General features: G+C 37.9%; 1 protein-coding gene across 3 annotated transcripts in view; it reads left to right on the top strand.

The window, feature by feature from the left end:
* Positions 1-22,011, top strand: part of ZCCHC2 (zinc finger CCHC-type containing 2) — a 54,036-nt gene that overhangs the window by 23,918 nt on the left and 8,107 nt on the right. The window contains exons 5-12 of one of the 3 annotated variants that reach the window (XM_036321178.1): positions 1,542-1,654; positions 4,370-4,464; positions 7,224-7,307; positions 9,360-9,417; positions 14,115-14,250; positions 15,595-15,659; positions 16,044-16,138; positions 20,858-20,986. In XM_036321178.1, the coding sequence (XP_036177071.1) occupies positions 1,542-1,654; positions 4,370-4,464; positions 7,224-7,307; positions 9,360-9,417; positions 14,115-14,250; positions 15,595-15,659; positions 16,044-16,138; positions 20,858-20,986 (775 nt within the window). Of the gene's footprint in view, positions 1-1,541; positions 1,655-4,369; positions 4,465-7,223; positions 7,308-9,359; positions 9,418-14,114; positions 14,251-15,594; positions 15,660-16,043; positions 16,139-20,857; positions 21,023-22,011 lie in introns of all 3 variants that reach the window. The other 2 variants (XM_036321177.1, XM_036321179.1) reach the window with 2 other exon arrangements.

Raw genomic sequence — 22,011 nt, 5'->3', positions numbered from 1 at the left:
AGAAAATCCAAAACAGTGACTAGAATAGAAGAGACATGATTGAAAGCTATATTTTTAGCAAATATGCCTTCTTCGAGGACTGGAAATAGTCTCTGAAAATTAAAGATAAAAACCACTTGAAAATAGATCAGTTTATAAATACTGATGACTGCACATCCACACTGCCCGGTCGCATGAACAGTCATTGAGCAGTTGAAAATGGATGTAGTAGAAGAGCGTTCAGCCATTGGTAGTGGAAAAAGACTTATCCACGATGCTAATTTTCTTTGGTTGCGTATGCACATCCAGTAGAAATTGTATTTAAAATGGGGTAATATATGACTAGTGTCATAAATCTATTAAGAATAATATAAAAATGTAAATATTGAAATGAATAGTAATTTCTTTGGCAAATATGTAGATTCAGAACTTATTTCTTCCTGTTAGTGGTGTGTGTGGGATGCCAGCAGAGCCTTTGACTTCAACAGGTTAATGAATGAGAAAGAACTTCATTCTCACATAACATCTTGCTTCCACAGTCTCACTGTGCCTAAAATTAACAATACTTTTTGCTACCTTTGAATTTTCCATTTCTGAATTGTTGACTCAGAATTCTGATTTGTCAGAAGAATACTTACTTTGGGTTCTGGTTTTCCAATTAAAATCAATATGTAAACTGACCATTTGTATAGATTATTCTATTCTTGGGGCTCCTTAGAGATTGTGTTAATGGTTCTAGTCTTAATTTTAGGGAAAGTGCCAGTAATTCAAGAGTAGCTAGCAAAGACTAGTTATCAAAAGTCAAATTTGAAACCTTGAATTCTTGAAAGACTTGGAAAGTTAGTTTTATATAGAATTACTTTATTAAAAACTTTTCAAAATAATGTAGTTACTAAATATATTCTCTTAAAATTTTGTTTTTAACTTAAAAATTTTCTTGTCCAAGTGATGATTTTGTGTGTGATTTCCTATACAGTGCTCTGAGGGTACCTCCATCACTTTGAGGAAAAGGTTACTAAATCTCTAATTAGTGGGTTGTTTTTTTAAATGTAAATTAGATTAAGAGTTTTTACCCCATTTTTCACACCCAGTTCTTTATTTGGTGTCTGGCACGGGTAATCAGACATTACCAGCGATTCAGGGTAAAAGGAGGCACAAAAGTGATAACTAAAGGCAGAGATAACACTTTTCAGAATACTATTTGAGGATAAAAATAATACTAGCTTCACTATGCAAAATGTTCCCTTTAACTGAAGAAGTTGGGTGTGGGTGAGACTTCACTGTGGTGTGTGAGGTATTTGCAAGTGTGTTCCAGAAGCTTGTTGAATGCTGCTGGGTGTCCTGCTCCCTGGGAAGCCCCGAGGTGTGTCTGGAGGGCAGACGGTGGGTCTCCTAGTAGAAAAACCTATGCCCCCCCCCCCCCCCCCCCCCCCCCCCTGAGGATTTAGAAAAGGAACTGCTTTGGGGTGGTTCTTGAGCAGTTGGCATTTATTTGCCCCTTTGCCTGGGTTTACCAAGCAGGTGAGAAACTTAACCCTGACCATGCTCTTTTTATTTTCCAGCTTCCCAAGGAACTGTCTTCAGAGACTTTTGACAAGACCATCCTGAGAGCCCTGAATCAGGGGTCACTGAAGCGGGAGGAACGGCGACATCCTGATCTGGAGCCCATCTTAAGGTAATAGTTCGCCAAACGCTGCACTCAGTGTCACAGACGGCATCACCGCTGTCCAGAGGACTTGAGGCAGATCACAGAGTCTTTCTCTGGAGCACTTTTTAACATGGTCGTCTTATCCTTATATTGTTTAGGTCTTGACTCACAGTAAGACACCAAACTAATTCTTTTATCATTTGTTCTCTTTACCTCTCTGAAATCAGAAATGATTGTTTCTAAAATATGCAAATATTCAGTGAAACCTCTTTTTCCCCCCCAGAGGGGGAGTCATTTTTTAATTTATTTGTATGGCTAGCTTGTGACCTCAACACCATTAAAATGTTAGATACTTCATTCTCCGTTGGTGAATTTTAGATTTGTATCATTTGTCCCTTAAATACAGAAGTTATAATAGATAGGGGACAGTGCAAATGAGAAATAGGTAATGGGTTTATAAGTGAAGTAGAGATAGGTTGGTACAGCCCACCCTGCGTTCAGTCTGTACCCTGATTTCAAGCCTGGGCCTGTACCTCAGGTTGTGGTTCCCATAGTGGATTTGCAATTAGTGTGTGCAGGTAGGATTTGAGCTGTCTCTTGGAACTCAAGCCTTGAATCAAAGGTGTGCCTGCTTATGGTTTTGACCAACTGGTTTGTAAATGTAAATGGAGAATCCACTGAATCTGGATTTTAATCCCCAATTTTAGGTAATGTGTTCAGACCTGGAAATTTAGATTAGCTCCTTACTTCATATCTCAACTTTTCTTCCATTTATTTCCTTTATTTGTCTTCCTGTTGAATATTTACCTCCACATTTTGAGTGCCAAGAAGCAAGTTTGCTTTAAGTATAAGGCAACTTTGGCCCATAAGGGTCATATCTTAGTGTGGAACTTAATGGCTTTATAATTAATCTGAATGATAGGTCAAAAACCTTGGGAAAGAGTTTAAGAATTAAAATTTTAAGGACATTTAAACTCTTCAAAAACAGCCCTGGCTGATTTGGCTCAGTGGATAGAGCGTCATCCTGTGGACTGAGGGGTCCCGGGTTCGATTCTGGTCAAGGGCACATGCCTAGGTTGCAGGCTCAGTCCCCAATAGGGGGCATGCGGGAGGCAGCCAGTCAGTGATTCTCTGTCATCATTGATGTTTCTATCTCTCCCTTTCTCTCTGAAATCAATAAAAATATATTAAAAAATAAAAATAAAATAAAGTGTTCAAAAACAATGGAAGGGGATTTGTACATTAAGCATCAGGGTGACAGTTTAATTTACATATATTTTTGAGTGTCATAACCTTGAAGAATTGGTAGTATTGCCTATGAGGAAATTGAAGCTGAAAAGCTTGTTTAGGATGATTCAGCTTTTCAGTAGTTGAGCTGGTGTTCAGATCAGTAAGTAAACATTCTATTAGACCAGCGGTTCTCAACCTGTGGGTCACGACCCCTTTGGGGGTCGAATGACCCTTTCACAAGGGTCGCCTAAGACCATCGGAAAACACATATAATTACATACTGTTTTTGTGATTAATCACTATGCTTTAATTATGTTCAATTTGTAACGATGAAATTGGGGGTCACCACACCATGAGGAACTGTATTAAAGGGTCGCGGCATTAGGAAGGTTGAGAACCACTGCATTAGACTATGCTGTAACTGCCCCTTTTTGTAGGGTCCCTTTTGTAGGGAAGACCTCCCGTTGAAATATTTTAATTGTATTAATAAATATGAGGAATTCTGGTTTTCAAAGATAACAGCCTAGAGCAGCCATGGGCAAACTACGGCCCGCGAGCCGGATCCGGCCCGTTTGAAATGAATAAAACTAAAAAAAAAAAAAGACCGTACCCTTTTATGTAATGATGTTTACTTTGAATTTATATTAGTTCACACAAACACTCCATCCATGCTTTTGTTCCGGCCCTCCGGTCCAGTTTAAGAACCCATTGTGGCCCTCGAGTCAAAAAGTTTGCCCACCCCTTGCCTAGAGTCATGGTGTGATACACATTGGAGTGAGTCCTTGCTTAGTCATGCCTTGGGATGTAGCAGTAATGCTTGGAACTGACCTGACCACTACGCTCCATAGTTTCCCGGACTCTTAGCGTCCCAGACTTCGCACCTCCTGTGTTCAGAGTGTAGGAAGGTTTTTTTTTCATGATACACCAAAAGATGAAAAGTCACACCTATGAGAACTGTACTTTTTCTGAGCAGAAAGGCTGGCCCACTTGGGCAAAAGGCTGAAGTAGTATACACCTTTTGCCAGAATTGAAACCTTACCATTAGATTATACAAAATTAAAAATAAGCCTGTTTATTAGATTCTTGCAAATAAGTTTTGTTAACTTTTATTCAGTTCCTTCTGTGGGAAATATATTAGAAAATAATATTCATTTTCTTAGGAAAACTATTTTTTTTTAAATATATTTTATTGATTTTTTACAGAGAGGAAGGGAGAGAGATAGAGAGTTAGAAACATCGATGAGAGAGAAACATCGATCAGCTGCCTCCTGCACGTCTCCCACTGGGGATATGCCCACAACCCAGGCACATGCCCTTGACCGGAATCGAGTCTGGGACCCTTCAGTCCGCAGGCCGACGCTCTATCCACTGAGCCAAACCGGTTTCGGCGGAAAACTATTTTTTTTATACCTGAATTAAACTGACACTTAGGTTTGCTTTACAGTCTAAACTGTTACTTTTTTGTATTTATATTAGATGAAATTAACAAATCTCCTTTCTTTTTATATGCAGGCAGCTATTTTCAACCTCATCACAAGCTTTTCTCCAGAGTCAGAAAGTCCACAGCTTTTTTCAATCCAGATCCTCAGACCCTCGACACAGCCTCAGTAAGCATCCTGCTTCTCTGCAGAAGTCTGGTGTTTTCTTGCTTGGGTTTCCTGCTTCACCATGCCATCTTGTATGGGGTTGTCATTTCAGTTAATGTCAAGGAATAGTAGCTTACAATTAAGAAACATTGGTAGATTTAAGTGAATTTTATGCTGCAGTTTTAAAGAAAATAATGTGTAAAAGCTACTATCACAAAACAGACTGATTCCAAGGCTGGGGACAAGTCTCTTGAACTCATGGGCATTCAGGATCACCAGGTTCCTTCAGACCTTGCCACAGTGCTGGTTGCTTGATGTATAACATACTCTTATACTCCGCCTTTCCCCCTGGGTCCCTTATTCCCATGATGAACTCCCAGCCTCCCAGACTGAAAGTTTTTCCTCTTCCTATGCAGTCATTTAAAGGCCAAGCCACACCAGACAAAGGACTCCTTCCTTTTCACCCTCTCCTTACCAAGCTCGTTGTTGTCAGTGAGGCTTTTTTTTTTTTATACAAAGCCTAGCTCTTCTCTTATATTCTAATTTCTCACTGTACTTTACCCTATCTCAGGATTATCTCAGAGATCAAATTGTTAATCCCCTATTCAAAACCTTCAGAGTTGGAAGGCTGGGCAGTCACTCAATACACCTGCCATTTCCTGTCCTAGTGTTCTGGCTCATTCTGCACCCAAACTTAATATGCTTCTTTTGTCACAGCCTGTTAAACTCACACCTATTTTAAGACCCAACTGAAATATTACCTCATGAAGTTTCTAGTTTTTTCTTATGTTCCTGTAGTTTGATTTTGCCCTTATGTTTCAGCATTCATCACAGTCTGCCTTGTGTTTAGTTTTATACACATCTATCTCAGTTACCTTTTAAAAATAATATTTTGCCAGTAACATTTTTGTGTGCTTTAGGAGAATTTCTGCTAATTTTAAGCGCAGCCACTATAGTAAGTAGCTGAGTTGTGTGTTTTTAATCTTCTGTTTTCAAAAAAGTCGTATTTTCCTGTATTTAAAGGGGAAAGAAACTACATGTTTTCTCAATTTTAGGTGGAAAAGAGGTAAAAGAATAATATGATTGGATATTATAACATATGGGTTAATTTTTAAAGTTTTGAATCATCTGTGTGTGTATATGTATGCCTTAAATATTTTAAACAGATAAGTAGCAATTAGAATTAATGACTCTTCTTGAATACTAGACTAAGAGAAGATGAACACCTCCATGGTTAAATTTACATCTGAATAGGGACAATAGCTTTTAAATATATATATTGATATCAGAGAGGAAGGGGGAGAGAGAGAGAGAGAGAGAGAGAGAAACATCAATGATGAGAGAGAATCATTGATTGGCTGCCTCCTGCACGCCCCCTACTGGGGATCGAACCTGCAACCCAGCATGTGTCCTTGACTCTGGGACCCTTCAGTTCACAGGCTGACGCTCTTACCACTGAGCCAAACCAGCTAGGGTGACAATAGCTTTTTAAAAAGAGAATCCTGGTCATTCTAGAGCAGTGGTTCTCAACCTTCTGGCCCTTTAAATGCAGTTCCTCATGTTGTGACCCCAACCATAAAATTATTTTCGTTGCTATTTCATAACTGTAATGTTGCTACTGTTATGAATCATAATGTAAATATCTGATATGCAGGATGGTCTTAGGCGACCCCTGTGAAAGGGTCGTTTGACCGCCAAAGGGGTTGCGACCCACAGGTTGAGAACCGCTGTTCTAGAGTGTATAGATTTAACAATCAGTGCTTTCTCCTTACACCAAGTTTAAGTACTTCTTATTGACTACTTACTTATAAATCATGCCTGATTAGTTCTAAAAAGGCATTAGTGCACAAAATTAAACTTTTAATTCAGGCTTTAATAGGCTGCCCAGGAAAACTCACCCAAGTGAGTAGTATATACATAAATGACAGAAAACTCATCTTGAGAGCTTAGTAGTATTTAAATGACATGAGCAGTGAATGCTAAAGAAGCTGGTAGATCTTGTTTTAAGATATCAAGTTGTTGTGAAAATAATGTCTTAAAGTACACGTTTTGAGATTATGGACAATCTGGTCAGGATGTCGAAACTGTTTCACCAAAGAACATGTTACTGTCAAAGTTAATTTACCCTCGCTCTTTTGAAAAATAACAGCTTTACGTTTTTATCCCCTGTGGGAGAGAGAGCAACATTCCACATCCTGACAACTGAGAAAACAAATATTAAATTCCTGAATGACTTCAAATGTTGAACTCTGGAATCCTGCTGTATTTTCTGTATTTAAAAGGAGAACTAATCCATTGCTCTAACCGTGTTTTCTGTGGGTCAGTGCTGGTCCACAAATGGTTGTCACTGGTCTGTGATAGAGGAACGAAACTGAGAGTAGACACCTACTCTTTTGATATTGCCACAACATTATTACTGTATTTTATAAAAGTAATGACCCACAACAAATTAGACATTTAAAAAAGTTTCATAACACTACAAATGTTTGAGAAGCACTTGAGCATGCAGGGTAGGGGTGGGGATGGGGGACTGACAGATGTCAAGCATCTGCTTCAGTCCTGTGGTTTTTATGAGGAGAACTGTCTCCACGAATCAGGGTCCCCACTCCTAGCCCAGTGTTTTGTGCTATGTCATTTTATTTCTTAAAGGTTCTATGTGGTAGAAATGTACTCTGTTACTAACTCCACTCTAGCCTTCCCTGGGAGAAAAATAATCATTATATTTGTTTTCTTTATCATAATTTTCCTAAAAAGTTAATTGTATTAAATACTTCCTACAGATAATTTACAACCTTCTCTGAAGACTTCCAAGATATTAGAACACTTAAAAGAAGACAGCTCAGAAGCTTCAAGTCAAGAAGAAGGTAAATGTCAATTCACTGGAATAAGTCCTTATTCCTGGTTTTAGAACAGGGATAGACAAACAGACCATTAGAACAGGTTAAGGAGCTGAGAAGCAGACATATAGAAACTTGGAATGTGACAGGTAGCATTACAAATAAGTAGGGAAAGAATACACTATCCAGGCTTTCCAATAAAAAATCCTACCCTAGATGATAAAAGCCTATGTGGTGGTGATGGCCTCACGCCGTAGCATCCCATCACTAGGAGGCTGCGTGCACAGCAGGCACACGTGGGTGGGCGGACCTGCGTGTACGGCAAGGTGTGCGTGGGTGGGCGGGGACTTGACACTGTGAGTGCGTCGCAGAGGCGGGTCCCACAACTCCGTGCACCGAGGCCTGGGGTCTTGTGGGTGCCGGCGGGGGCTTGATGCTGCGAGAGACCCCCCTCTCCCGACCCCCGAGTGCATGAATTTTGTGCCCTGGGCCCCTAGTATATATGTAATTAGATGTGAATTACAAATTACATGTAACATATAAACTTAATGTAATATGTAAGATATAAAGCTTAAATATTTAAACATTAATATCTGGGATAAGAAGGCTTTCTTGACAAGGTGAAGCATGACCTGCATGCCCAGTGTGGTTTAGTGATTGAGCATTGACCTATGAACTAGGAGATCACAGTTCGATTTTTGGTCAAAGTATGTGCCTGAGTTGCTGGCTCAATCCCCAGTTGGGGTGGGGGGGGCATGCAGGAGGCATCCAATCAATGATTCTCTCTCATCATTGATGTTTCTATCTCTCCCTCTCCCTTCCTCTCTCTAATCAATAAAAATATATTAAAAAATAATAATACAATATACAGATAATATATTATAGAATTGTACACCTGAAAACTATATAATTTTATTAATGTCACCCCAATAAATTCAATAAAAATGAATAAAATCGGTAGACTGCTCAACCAGTTGCTATGACATGCACTGACCACCAAGGGGCAGACACTCCAACCGGTAGGTTAGCTTGCTGCTGGGGTCTGGGTGAGAGGACCATACATGCTCCGGAGCCCTCCCGCAGTCCCTCCCTGGCTGGCCAGCCCCCATAGCCCCCAACTGGGACTGGGCAAGACAACCCCAATCGCCGACCAGACCGAGGAACCCCACCGTGCACGAATTCATGCACCAGGCCTCTAGTTTTAAAAATAAAAACAATGAGATGTCCTTTCACATTCTTTGGATTGGCAAAACATTTTTTTTCTGACATCAAGGATATGAAGTAATGGGAATTCTCATCTGCTGATGGGAACATAAATTGTCAAAACTATTTTGGACAGAAATTTGACATTGTGTAGTGAACTTAGAGGTAATTAATTTTATGCTACTGCCCGGCAATTTTACTTCTGTGAACATTGTCCCTGTGTCAGGGGACAGGGACTGAGGTTCTCAAGGTACCATTATGTGTAATAGCAAATGGATATTAACACAAATGCTTTAAATGTTAATAAAGTTATAAGTAAATTGTGACATACTCATATTCATGCTAGATGACATTTAAAACAATTATAGTATATTCAGACATGTAACACCACTGAATGTGTTTGTCAATACATATATGGGCAGTCGCTGAAATATTTTCACTAGTTCACCTCGGTAGAGAGAGGGAGTTGAATGGAAGAGGGCCTTTAGTTGCTTCTGTGATATTTTGTTTCTTAATAAAAAGAGGCATAGAGACATCTGAGATGTGGGTACATGGGTGTGTGTTATATTAATAGATGTATATTTTTAATATTTGAGGCACTTCACTTTTTTAATTGTTTAAAAAAGGAGCTTAAAATTGAATGTTATAGTTTTGCAGTGGCATGCTCCTAGTAAACGTTCATAGTTTTGGAGGATAGTTAAGGAAATTCAGTCATTTATTGTATCTTTTGAAAAATTTATTCTTTAAGGAATTTTCTCTGAAAAGCACTCTGTAAGGTCTGTCGACAATGTTAATATCACATAAATTAGTTGCATGATCCTGTTGTGGACTTTTGCAGAAGCCTTTAGTATAACAAATTTTTTTCCTCCACTCTAGATGTATTACAGCACACCATAATACATAAGAAGCACACCGGGAAGAGTCCCACAGTGAAGTAAGCATCTAATTCCTAAAAGGAGAGATGTCTGTGCATTTTAAATCAGTATCTCATTTACTTTAATTACTGATAAATAGTTGGCTATAATTCTACCATTTTATTATTTGCTTGTTATTTGTTGTGTATTTTCTCTGTTTTCTCCTTTCCTCCTTTTTTTTTTTTTTTAAATTCTTTTTACTTTTATTAGTCTTGATCATTATACATTGTTTTTCAATTATGCTAGTGGTTGGTTATCCTGGAGATTATATTGTACATCTTTAACTTACAAAGCTGTGATATTCGTTGTACTTGTACCACATACCATGTGAAGATCTCCAGTTACTTCACTTATCTTCTCCCAACTTACAAACTATAGCAGTCATGTATTTTAATTCTGTCTATATTTTAAACCTCATGAAACCTTTTTTTATTTATTTAGCATTGACCTTTCCATTGTTCTTCATTCCTTCCTGTGTCTAGTTACCCATCAGTGTTCATTTTCCATCTAATTGAAGAAACCTTGAGTTATTTCCTATAATCATATCTGCCAGTGGTGAACTCACTTTGTTTTTATCTGTAAAAAATATTTATTTTGCCTTTATTTTTGATGTACATTTTTCCTGGGTATAAAATTCTAGGTTGGCAATTATTTTCTGCTAGCACTTTGAAACTCTACCTCATTTTATTGCACTTCACAGATATTGTGTCATGTACAAATTGAAGGTAAGACCCTCCACCACCATAAAGATTTTAGCTTGCTGAAGGCTCAGATGGTGGTTAGCATTTTTTAACAATAAAGTATTTTTTAATTAAGGATGCACATTGTGTTTTTATACATAATGCTATTTATTGCACACTTAATAGACTACAGTATAGTGTAAACATAACTTTTATATGCACTTGGAAACCAAAAAATTTGACCTGCTTTATTGTGATACTTGCTTTATGGCTGTGGTCTGGAACCAACAATATCTCTGAGGCATACCTTTAGTTTTACTGTCTTCCAGTCTAATGCCTTTGGTCCCTTACATCATATCCCCTTAGCCCAGCTCTGATTTCTTCGGCAAATTACATTTATACTATTTCTGACTCCCTTCACATTACTGTTGTCCCACCACAAGCCCATACCACAAGATTTTCCACCTTCTGCCCCAGGGCTTATGCAGATTCTTTGGGCCTTGCTTGGCCCTCAAGAAGTACAAGTTAATTTGCCTGGGGGGTGGGGTCAGTTGTCAACTGATGGGGGAGATCCAGCTTCCTGTCCTTTGGGTAGATAACTCTGAGAGGTCGCAGCTGGTTTAAGCTGCTGTTGTTTATAGTGGCACCCTCAGTAATGGACCCCCTCACATTGGTTTTTCTTCCTCTCCTACTTCATTCACCCATTCCTTGATCCTGTTTCCTGGGATCACCCCCCAGATTAACTATGAAATTCTAGATTCTGTTTTTTTAGGGGAAACTCAAATTTAAGACAGCTGGCATCCATTGTTTAATCTTATAGTTGCTCTTTGGAAGTTTGTGTGCATTTTCCAGCTCTTTTTAGATTTTTCTCATTGTCTGGTTTTCAGTAGTTTTTCTACAATATGTTTGTAGCTTTCTTTGAATGAATTTTGCTTCATGAGTTTGAAGCTTGATACCTTTGGTTTTAGAGAAGTCCGAGCCATTGTCTCTGCAGATATTACTTCTTCCCTATTCTCTTTCTCCCTCTTGTAAGACTTGGAGTACCTATGTTAGACCTTTCACCATGTCCCATGTCTCTTAAACTTTTTTTGCATTTTCCATATTTTTTCCCTCTCAGTGCTCCAATCTATTTTCTGACCATATTTCCTCTTCACTGATTTTTTTTTCATCTATCTATCCATTCATTTCTTAATTTTATTTCATTTTACAGTTCTAGAATTTAAATTTGGTTCTTTTTTATATTTCTCAATATTCTTGTAATCATTGATCCTGTTAAGCACTATTGTTTAAAAATCCACCCACAGTAACTTCATTCTGGATTCTCTTTGTGTCTATTTCTATTGTCTGTTCCTTTTCAGTCACATTATCCTATCCCTTCTCATGCCTTAGATGTATGTAGTACTTAGTGATTCTCTCAAGATTGGGGTTACACTCCAACTATAAGTGGTATAGGATGGCCATTGCACAGAGTCTAAAGACAATACACAGCTGCTATATTTTTTAAAATCTTTATTGTTCATATTATTACAGTTCCTCTTTTTTCCCCCCATAGCTCCCATCCACCTGGTTCCCACCCCACTCTCTGCCCTTACCACCCCCCCTCCACTGTCCTCATCCATAGGTGTTTGATTTTTGTCCAGTCTCTTCCTGCACCCCCCCACACACTTCCCTCCTAAGAATTGTCTGTCCACTCCCTTTCTATGCCCCTGATTCTATTATATTCACCAGTTTATTCTGTTCATCAAATTATTTATTCACTTGATTTTTAGATTCACTTGTTGATAGATGTGTATTTGTTGTTCATAATTTGTATCTTTACCTTTTCTTCTTCCTCCTCTTCTTAAAGGATACCTTTCAGCAATTCATATAATACTGGTTTGGTGGTAATAAACTCCTTTAGCTTTTTCTTATCTGTGAAGCTCTTTATCTGACCTTCAATTCTGAATGATAGCTTTGCTGGGTAAAGTAATCTTGGTTGTAGGTTCTTGCTATTCATCACTTTGAATATTTCTTGCCACTCCCTTCTGGCCTTCATAGTTTCTATTGAGAAATCAGCTGACAGTTGTATGGGTACTCCCTTGTAGGTAACTGACTGTTTTTCTCTTGCTGCTTTTAAGATTCTCTCTTTGTCTTTTGCTCTTGGCATTTTAATTATGATGTGTCTTGGTGTGGTCCTCTTTGGATTCCTTTTGTTTGGGGTTCTCTGCGCTTCCTGGACTTGTAAGTCTAATTCTTTCACCAGGTAGGGGAAGTTTTCTGTCATTATTTCTTCAAATAGGTTCTCAATATCTTGCTCTCTCTCTTCTTCTGGCACCCCTATAATTTGGATGTTGGTATGCTTGAAGCTGTCCCAGAGGCTCCTTACACTATCTTCGTATTTTTGGATTCTTTTTTCATTTTGTTTTTCCGGTTGGGTGTTTTTTGCTTCTTCGTAATTCAAATGTTTGACTTGATTCTTAGGATCCTCTAATCTGCTGTTGGGTCTCTGTATAATATTTTTTATTTCAGTCAGTGTATGCTTAATTTCTAGTTCCTCCTTTTTCATATCCTCGAGGGTCTCACTAAATTTATCGGCGGTTTCTAGAAAATTCTTGAAAAACCTTATAAGTGTGGTTCTGAACTTTATATCCTGTAGTTTGCTTTCCTCCATTTCTGTCATTTGTGACCTGTTTCTTTGTCTCCGCATTTTGGCTGCTTCCCTGTGTTGGTAGAGTGGCTTTGTGTGCTAGGTGTCCTATAGGGCCCAGTGGCTTAGCCTCCCCAATTACCTGAGGTGGACACTCTTGGTACACCCCTTTGTGGGCTTTGTGCAGTCTTGTTGTAGTTAAGCCTTGATTGTTGTAGGTATCACTGGGAGGAATTGACCTCCAGGCCAATTGGCTGTGAGAATCAGCTGTGGTTATGGTGGGAGAACTTCTATGCTAGAGATACCCTTCTGGGGCAAGACTTGCTTCAGTGGGGCTTTGGTGCTCACTGAGTCTACCCCCTGAGTGTGTCCCTTATGGATCTGAGGAGTTATAATCTGGATGGTCCACTCTGACCACTGGGTACACTGGCTCTTGGATCTCTAAGCAGGTGGTAATTTAGCCTCTTCCTGAGTCTACCCAGCAGGAGCTACGGAGAGATCTGCAGATTCCTCTTCTTTGTTTGGAGTTTGGAAGTGCCTAGATGAGGCCCAGCTGTGAAGCAGTGCAAGCTGCTGTGGGGCCTTGGGCCTTCTCTTGGATGTTCTGGGTCTCTCTGACCCAGCTGCAGTTAGTTAGGTAATTTTAGATTGCAAAGGGCCAGGGTATTCATATGCAAAAGCCTCTGCCACAGCTTTGGTGGGGTGGGGTCTCAGTGAATCAACAGGGCGGAGCAAACAGCTATGGCTGATCCTCAGCCCTGCCCTAAGAGGCTCCAGGTCTCACTGTTCCGCAGTAAACGCTGCAAGCACCTCTGAGAGAAAGCCGCCCTCGAGTTCTGCCCGATGCCAGACAGTCCAGTTTCTTCCCGTATGAGTCTGGGTCCCCAGAGACTTGCCCGGAACTGGAGTTCAGAGCAGTCGGGAGCTTGTGTCTCCCTCCCGATTGAAAAAGACAACCGCGTCCTCAGTGCCAGCCCTTTCCGTGTGCGCCTCCATACCTCTGCACTTTACTTCCATACTGCACCTCCTCTGAGTCTCAGTGTGCTTTTCTCTTTCCTTCTAGTTGTAGAATTTCCACTCGGCAAGCCTTCCTGTGGTTCTGGATGATGTCCGTTTTGTCTTTTAGTTGTATTTTTGAAGTGGTTGTGCGAGGCAGCAATTTCCGGTGTTTACATATGCCGCCGTCTTGGTTTCTCCTCCACAACTGTTATTAATCTCCTTAGAGACAGGGGTTTATTTTTAAATAGGTAACATAGCTGTGTACTGGTTTATTCTCATAATATACTTGTTTCCTGTAGTGTATTCTGTATATAGTAAAGAAAGTGTTACTATAGCTTCCTCATTGTATGATATAGTAGGTTAGATTATTGAGAACAGATATTCATATTTGTATAAACTTTCCTTTTGATAGCACCGTTGGTACAAGTTGTTCTCCATTGGATGGGCTCTCCGTGCAGTATTCTGAAGAGAATGGCATTGTGGACTGGAGGAGCCAAAGCTGCACTATGATTCAGCACCCAGAGCACTGTGCGACCTTAGCTGACCAGGTATTTATGAGGGCTTTGTTTTGTCTTCATGCCATACGGTTAAAGCATTGCTACTCAGTAAGAATCGAGTTCTGTAAGCATTATTATGTCAGAGAGTATATCTGGTAAGGATGACTGAAGGAATGTTGTGTTAAACTTCAAATTTAATTGGTTTATATGATCTAAGCTCTTCTGAGACCTGAAAAAGTTTATTTAGATTACTTTTATTGCTCAAAAAATTAATACATTTTAATATGATGCCTAAAACATTGATTCTAACTAGTGATACATTATATTGTTATACCAATTTTTTTGCTTCTGAAAGAATTAATTCACATTTCTGTCACTATATTGCTACTGGTGATGTGAATGTTGAAACTGACCTCCCCTCATGAGTAGTTGGGCCAGTTGCTGGCCCTCCTGAGTATAATGAGGACATACTCGCTCCCTTAGGGTATGGTAGGATCAGAAAGCACAGGGCTCTCAAGAGTGTTCAGGTACTATGGCACCCCAGGTGCAGGGAGAGTGCTTGCTGTTGTAGTCCTGGAGAGGACCACTTTCTCTCTAAAGAATAGATTTGTTAACCAGATTTTCATTTTTGGACAATACTCAGATTCAAATGTTAACCTTTACTGGAATATTTTTTTTTATGAACTAAATAAAGCATTAAAGCATATTTTGAGAAAGTGTATGTTATCTTAATCCAGCGGTTCTCAACCGTGGGTCACGACCCCTTTGGCGGTCGAACGACCCTTTCACAGGGGTCACCTAAGACCATCCTGCATATCAGATATTTACATTACAATTCATAACAATAGCAACATTACAGTTATGAAGTAGCAACGAAAATAATTTTATGGTTGGATCACAACATGAGGAACTATATTTAAAGGACCAGAAGGTTGAGAACCACTGTCTTAATCATACTTACTTTATGGCCTGTTTTCAGAGTATATTGTTTAAACTTGTTCTGCCTTCACTTCAGTGCCTGCACACCTTTTCTTGTTAGTTGAAAAAATTGTGTATCGCAGTTTTACCAATCTGAACTTTAAGAAAATACTAAGTAAACCTATAGCAAGTACAGTCACTTGATTGTGTTTTATGTAGTCAAGAAAATTCAAGTCCATTTTTAAAGCAAAATACTAAATATTTTTCTTCTCATGATTAACAATATTAAGTATTTGTCGGGGATTATAAAAATTTTAGTGGTTCTGGTAGGTAACTTCAAAAATAAGTTGAAAAATAAAAATCTATTAGAATATACAACTGGGAATGTATCATTTTAATCTTGATAGCAGAATAAGAGGATACCTTCCAAAGTGAGGTGTTAACTTTAGTCTGATTTCTTTCTATTCTCTCCACTAGCATTCAAGTGAAAAACGAAGCTTATCTTCAATAAATAAGAAGAAAGGAAAGCCACAAATAGAAAAGTAGGTTCAATTTAATGTCTCCAGTAATAGAAATTGGTAAGAAGGGGCAACATACAGCATTTGATTTTGGGCACATTTAATTTATGTAGTATAAGTAGTATCTTTCCATTAGTTTTCTTTATATTTTTACCTCTAGGCTTTATTTTTTAGTGCAGAATAATCAACATATGCAAGTGATAAAAATAAAGCTCTTGTCAAATATTATATTCAGTTTGGAGGGGCAAAACTCTCAGAACTGTACATCAAATCTTGCTTTTAGAGTATACCTTACTAAAAAAAGTTTTAATTATAAAAATAAGGGGAATTTTAGTAATACTATTGTTCTTAATGTGTTCTCTGCAGAACCTTATAAAACTGTTGGTAACTTGTATACTTTTGGTTTAGAGAGAAAATTAAGAAAACTGACAACAGATTGAATAGTAGAATAAATGGTATTAGACTCTCCACGCCTCAGCATGCCCAGGGTGGTTCTGTGAAAGGTAAGAATGTACTTATTTCAAATACCCGTTGCCGAAATGTCTTTAGTATACCTTTTGTAGTAGGAATTGAGCTGTTATGTCAAATCCTGACATGCTTTTATCCTGCGTCGATGTGAATAGCAGTGTCTGAATTAAACAGTTCTGAAGTATTAATTAATGGCATTAATGTAGGATATATGACTTGTCCATGGAGTTTACTACAGTTCTGCTGACCCAGCTCTTCTCTCCTCTGCTGCCAGCAGCCTCCTCACCTGTTACCGTCTCAAGCTGGTCCCTGCTCCAGAGGAGAGGTCCAGGAGACCTGGCAGGCCTTTCCCACCCTCCTGGCAACTGGGACCCATTCTTATAGAAAGTCATTTTTAGAATCTATTCACTTTTTCATGTTTAATAACTGTCCTGAGAGTTTATGGTACTTTAGAGGAATTCAGACCCTCATTCTTATTGTACTAGATTTGTGTGGTTTTCGTTTACCCATTGTTATTTTAAGGTCCCTTTATTTTGGGGTGAAAGGTTATGTGTTCATTTGACTGAGAGATGTCCCTTCTGCTGGTTCATTGATAATTTTTCTGTGTTAGTTTACCTTTACTATTAATAGTAAAGATAAAAAAGAATACAAGCCCACAGACTACTAGGAGAATGTTTTGTGCATTTTTGTACCTAATACTGGACTGATCGCACAAATAAGGATTTAAAATTGAGGTGTTATTCAAATGTTACTACATTAAGGTGTGATGCAACATAAATAACCAGAATATTTTTAATGGAGTGTATTTTAACTAGATATTTGTTTGGAAAGATTGAATAAAAGGAATGTGGTTAATTTTGACTATAAAATCATCAGACCAACTCATTGAATAAATTAACTGAGCTGTCTTTGTTGGGGGCGTTGGGGCGGAAATAGCATGGGGGAAAAAAACCATGTTATTTAGGAGTATATTTTAACATTTTGATGTTTCCTGTGGTGATGGCAGCTAAAAGGAGGAGGAAAAAGCTGAAATAAGACGAAAGGTCTCTGCCAATGGATGATTGGAAATAGCTTTTGCCAGGTCTCCCTGTCTGTTCTTGCCTCCTTCAAGTTTTTTTTCTACACTGCCACCATTTTGTCTTCTAAAACATATACAATAAATCAGGTCATTTTCCAGTTAAAACTCTTGTCAAATACAGGGGTGGGCAAAAGGAGATTTACAGTTGTTTGTATGGAAAAATAATAAGTAAATAATACAAGAAAAACTGTTTTACTCACAACTGTAAACCTACTTTTGCCCCACCTTATATATACCACCCTCACAAGATCACTCTCTTGTCTCACATAATTTGGGAACTGGTGCTCACCAAAGAAGTTTGTGACACTTCTCTCCTTTTTAGCTTCATATTTTCAGAGGAGAAATGTGTGGATTTTAATCTCAGACAGATATGCGTTTGAATCTTGTACTCCACCACTTTCTTAAATGTGTGGCCTCTCTGAAGCCTTAGTTTTCTCATTTGTAAAACAGGAATAATGCCTACTTTACCAGATTGTAAAAAATGTATTGTGAAAGCATTTAGCTAGCACCGAGTACATGGGTGTTCAATAATTTAGTTCCTTTTCACTAGTCTAAGTTAAAAGAAAACACATGTGCTATAAAGTTTATTAAGAACTTTTTAATAATATCTCAAGTTCCAATTTCTTTCTCTGTTTTCAAATATTATGAAAGTACAACTTCAGGATGTTTAAGATAAACCTTATTCTGTCTGTTTTATCTTGTATATACATGTCACTGATTCATATATACTTACAGTTATAGAGCATGATTATAAATAAAATATACTTTGTACAACTTGTCTCATTGATGTCAAATGTAGCTCAGATGTTTGCTGTCTCCAACTTATGAAAAACTCTTGTTTATTTCTCCTTAAAATATTAAGATATCAAGGAATTACCTAAAGCATTCAGTGAACTCATGATATATTTTGATTTCTTTTTTTATGGAACAGTCATGCATATCATAAAATGTGGATACTAGATTGAAACTGAAAATATTGGGTCCTTCTGATTTGTATGTTATTCAGATCTTTAAATAATCCAGTCTAGTTTAAGATAAGTATTATTTGTTTTTAATTTAAAATTTTAACTTTTATTTTGAGTAATAATACATTAGTGTAGTTTGACATTCTAAAGGTACAAAAAGGAACAAAATAACCCCTCACAGTCCCCCTCCATGTTGCTGCCTCCCCAACAGGGGAGTGCTGGTCATCATCAGTATTCTTTACAGTGTTTTTGCTTTAAAACTTCATGCATTAATTCTCTCTGCTGAAAAGATGTACGATTTACCTTGTCTACACTATTAAGAACTCTGTTACAGTGTATCACCCATGTTTCTTCCACCCTGCTCTTCTGTTGCTGATTGCGGCACCAAAAAGCTTGGGGAGAATGAGGTGGTTGACTTCTCAATTTCTTTTAAAAGGCTTTAGTGATTTAAATGTCTCTGACTTTATTTAATTGTGGTTCTGATGTACCTAAACAGTTAAGTGTAATTTCTGTTTGTTCATATATACTAATAGCCAGGATTTTTATTGTTAGAATAGTGGCTAACGTAAGTTTTTGCTTTTTGTCGTCTTGCATGATCTTTTACCCTGTGAGACATGATAACAAATAAAGAAGTTTATATCTCTATTTATAAGGGCGATTTGTGGAATATCCTTTGGCATATCCTCACCTTCACACCTTCTGACTCTAGGGTATCACATAATTTCTCATAAAAATTCCAAAGACTCTACACAATTCCTAAGTACCTTTGAGATGCTCAAAAAGAGAAAATTATGTTTAGTGTAGATTTATGTATTTAGTTCTTTGAAAACTACAGATTAATATGTGATAATTTGGTGCGTTGAATGTTTACTAGCTATATAATCTAAAGAAAATAATTTTTAAAATTGTGTCATTTTGAGAAATAGCTGCATTAAAAGCACATATGCACACACATTCTGTAGTTTCACTGTCTGAGTTTTAGTGAGCAAATCTCAGCTCACCTGATCCCACTGGTTTCCTTTTTAGCCTATCATTTTTGGTTTGAGATTGTCATGTTGAATCTTTGATTCTCTTAATCCTTAAATTGTTAATTTTGTTATATGCTGGTTGAAATATTTATATGCAGAAGTTCCATATGTGCCACAGTTTTAGAGTTTCCAATTTTGTTAGTCCAATTTAATGCCAGGTTTTGGCCATCACGGTACATAAATTTGTCTCCGGGTAGCCATTGGTGTTGATGTGCATCCCTTGGTCACACTGTGACTGGTAATTCAAAACCTATTATTGTACACTAGAGGCTTGGTGCACAACATTTGTGCACTGAGGGGAGGGGGCGCGGTGGGTAGGGGCCTTTAGCCTGGCCTGCGCCCTCTCGCAGTCCAGGACCCCTTGGGGGATATCCACCTGCTGCCACTGCACTCAACAGCTGTGAGCCTGGCTTCTGGCTGAGCAGCACTCCCCCTGTGGGAGCGCACTGACCACCAGGGGGCAGCTCCTGTGTTGAGCGTCTGCCCCCTGGTGGTCAGTGCATGTCATAGCAACTGGTCATTCTGCCTTTTGGTCGATTTGCATATTAGCCTTTTTTTTTTAATAGGATAAGTATACTCCAGATAACTTTTCTGTAAAATCATTACTTGCCCAATAACTCTTCAGCCACTTACAGCCTCATGAGATTTTGTTCAGTTTTTCCGTGGTAGTTTGGCATTTTATTACTCAAAGGGAATTAGCAATATTTAATGACTTTATTGTTATTCAGTATCTATTCACTATTGTAGTTGGGCTAGGCTAGGTTATCTTTTAACAATTGCTGCAAATTTAGTCCATTCAAAAGGCATAGCTTAGTCAAATAACTTGGTCATCACAAACCATATCTTTTCTCTAACACATATTTTGTCCAAGTGATTAATAGTTATTACCTTTCATTGGTTTTACCAAGTTGCCATGGAAATAATTCACTCATCTATAGTTCTAAAAGATCCCTCTGAAATCCCTCTTACGGGGATTTATGCACTAAACTATTCACTAAGCAAGTTGAATGCTGTTGCAAGGTAGGAACTATGGATTTACAGAAATGAATAGGACAGTACCCTAAATTAGGGGCAGTGCAGGAATGTACAATACTAGGTATACCAATAATCTCGCCTCTGTATTCAAAAGAGATGTAGCTAATTGATCATGACAGCTTTTGCACTTCACCCCCAACACTGCCTCTGTGTCACCTTGGCTTCTAGGCAGAACTCAAAAGAGCTTCTCAGTCCACTAGATAGGATTTTACTCCTTTTGAATACTCAGGCATAGTAATTTTAACTGAATGGGGATTTTTGGCAATCAGTTCTATTCTTGAGGTCTTTTAAAGAATGAATGTCCAACAAGTTCTGAGAAGTTAAAATATTTAGACTTCGAAAATGGCCCAGTATGCTGTTGTTATTGGGCAAGACCCTACAAAGAACCTTAACTCTGATTTTTTTAAAGTCAATAAGATTGACATTTTCCTCTGCCTTTGTTGTTTTAAGAATGTATTTATAAATTATTTTCAATTAAAATTGTGATTTAATAGTGAATTTTTACCTAGGTTAGATACCAGCTTTTTAGGTAATTGTAGGAAAACTGAAACAAAAACAAAAAATTGCAGATGTAACTTATTTCTACTGGTTCAATTCAGAATTTAATTTACTTAACATGATTTTTAAAAATAGAATTATTATTTTTAGATGCGAATTTGGACATTGGATCTGGACATGACACATGTGGAGAAACATCTTCAGAGAGTTACAGTTCTCCCTCTAGCCCACGACATGATGGAAGAGAGAGTTTTGAAAGTGAAGAAGAAAAAGACAGAGGTTTGCTCTTTGGAGTGAACATGGGGGTAGTGGAGGGTAATACGTGTTGTCTCTTAAAGTCAGTCATACATAAGTAATTTTATGTTCTCATAAATATCGTTATTGATTTTTAATTTAATTGGTATAAAGAGTGTATGGACCATTGACTTAGCAGGTCCTGGCAATGTTGATTTTTTTTAAACATTTCACTACATATGAAATTAAATAGAAGACAGTCATAACAAAATGTACAGTTAGTGTAGAAAGATTAAAAACTTATATGTTATTGGATGCACATATATATTTATAATTTTAATGTCTTCCTGATGGATTGATGCTTTTATCATTATAAAATATCCTTTGTCCCTATAACAATTTTTTCTTAATTTTTATCTGATAGTAAGATAGCCATTTGAGCTCTCTTTGGGGTATTGTTTATAGGGTACTTCTTTTTCCATCCTTTTACTTTAAACCTATTTGTGTCTTTGAATCTAAAGTGTGTCTCTAATAGACAGCATATAATTGGGTTATGATTTTTTAGCCATTCTGCCTATCTTTGTCATTTGAAGTGCTTAATCTATTTAAATTTACTGTCATTATTGATAACTTATGATTTACACTCTGCCATTTTGGTATTTGTTTTTTGAAAGTTTTATATCTTCAATTCCTCCTTAAACAGAGGCTCAAATACACCCAAAAGTGAAAGCCTTCTTAGGTCCGAAACCGGTTTGGCTCAGTGGATAGAGCGTCGGCCTGCGGACTGAAAGGTCCCAGGTTCGATTCCAGTCAAGGGCATGTACCTGGGTTGCGGGCACATCCCCAGTAGGAGATGTGCAGGAGGCAGCTGATCGATGTTTTTAACTTTCTATCTCTCTCCCTTCCTCTCTGTAAGAAATCAATAAGATATATTTATAAAAAAAAAAAAAAAAAAAGAAAGCCTTCTTAGGTATTTCCTGGGCAAGCATACAGCCCTAGACAGTGAGTGTGACCTTCTAGATTCCTAAGAATATATCAGAAGCGTTTCAAAGCTCCCTATGGACATCTCA

Source organism: Myotis myotis, unplaced genomic scaffold, assembly GCF_014108235.1.
Source record: "Myotis myotis isolate mMyoMyo1 unplaced genomic scaffold, mMyoMyo1.p scaffold_m19_p_9, whole genome shotgun sequence".
NCBI lineage: Eukaryota > Metazoa > Chordata > Mammalia > Chiroptera > Vespertilionidae > Myotis > Myotis myotis.
This window is presented reverse-complemented; position numbering and strand designations above follow the sequence as displayed.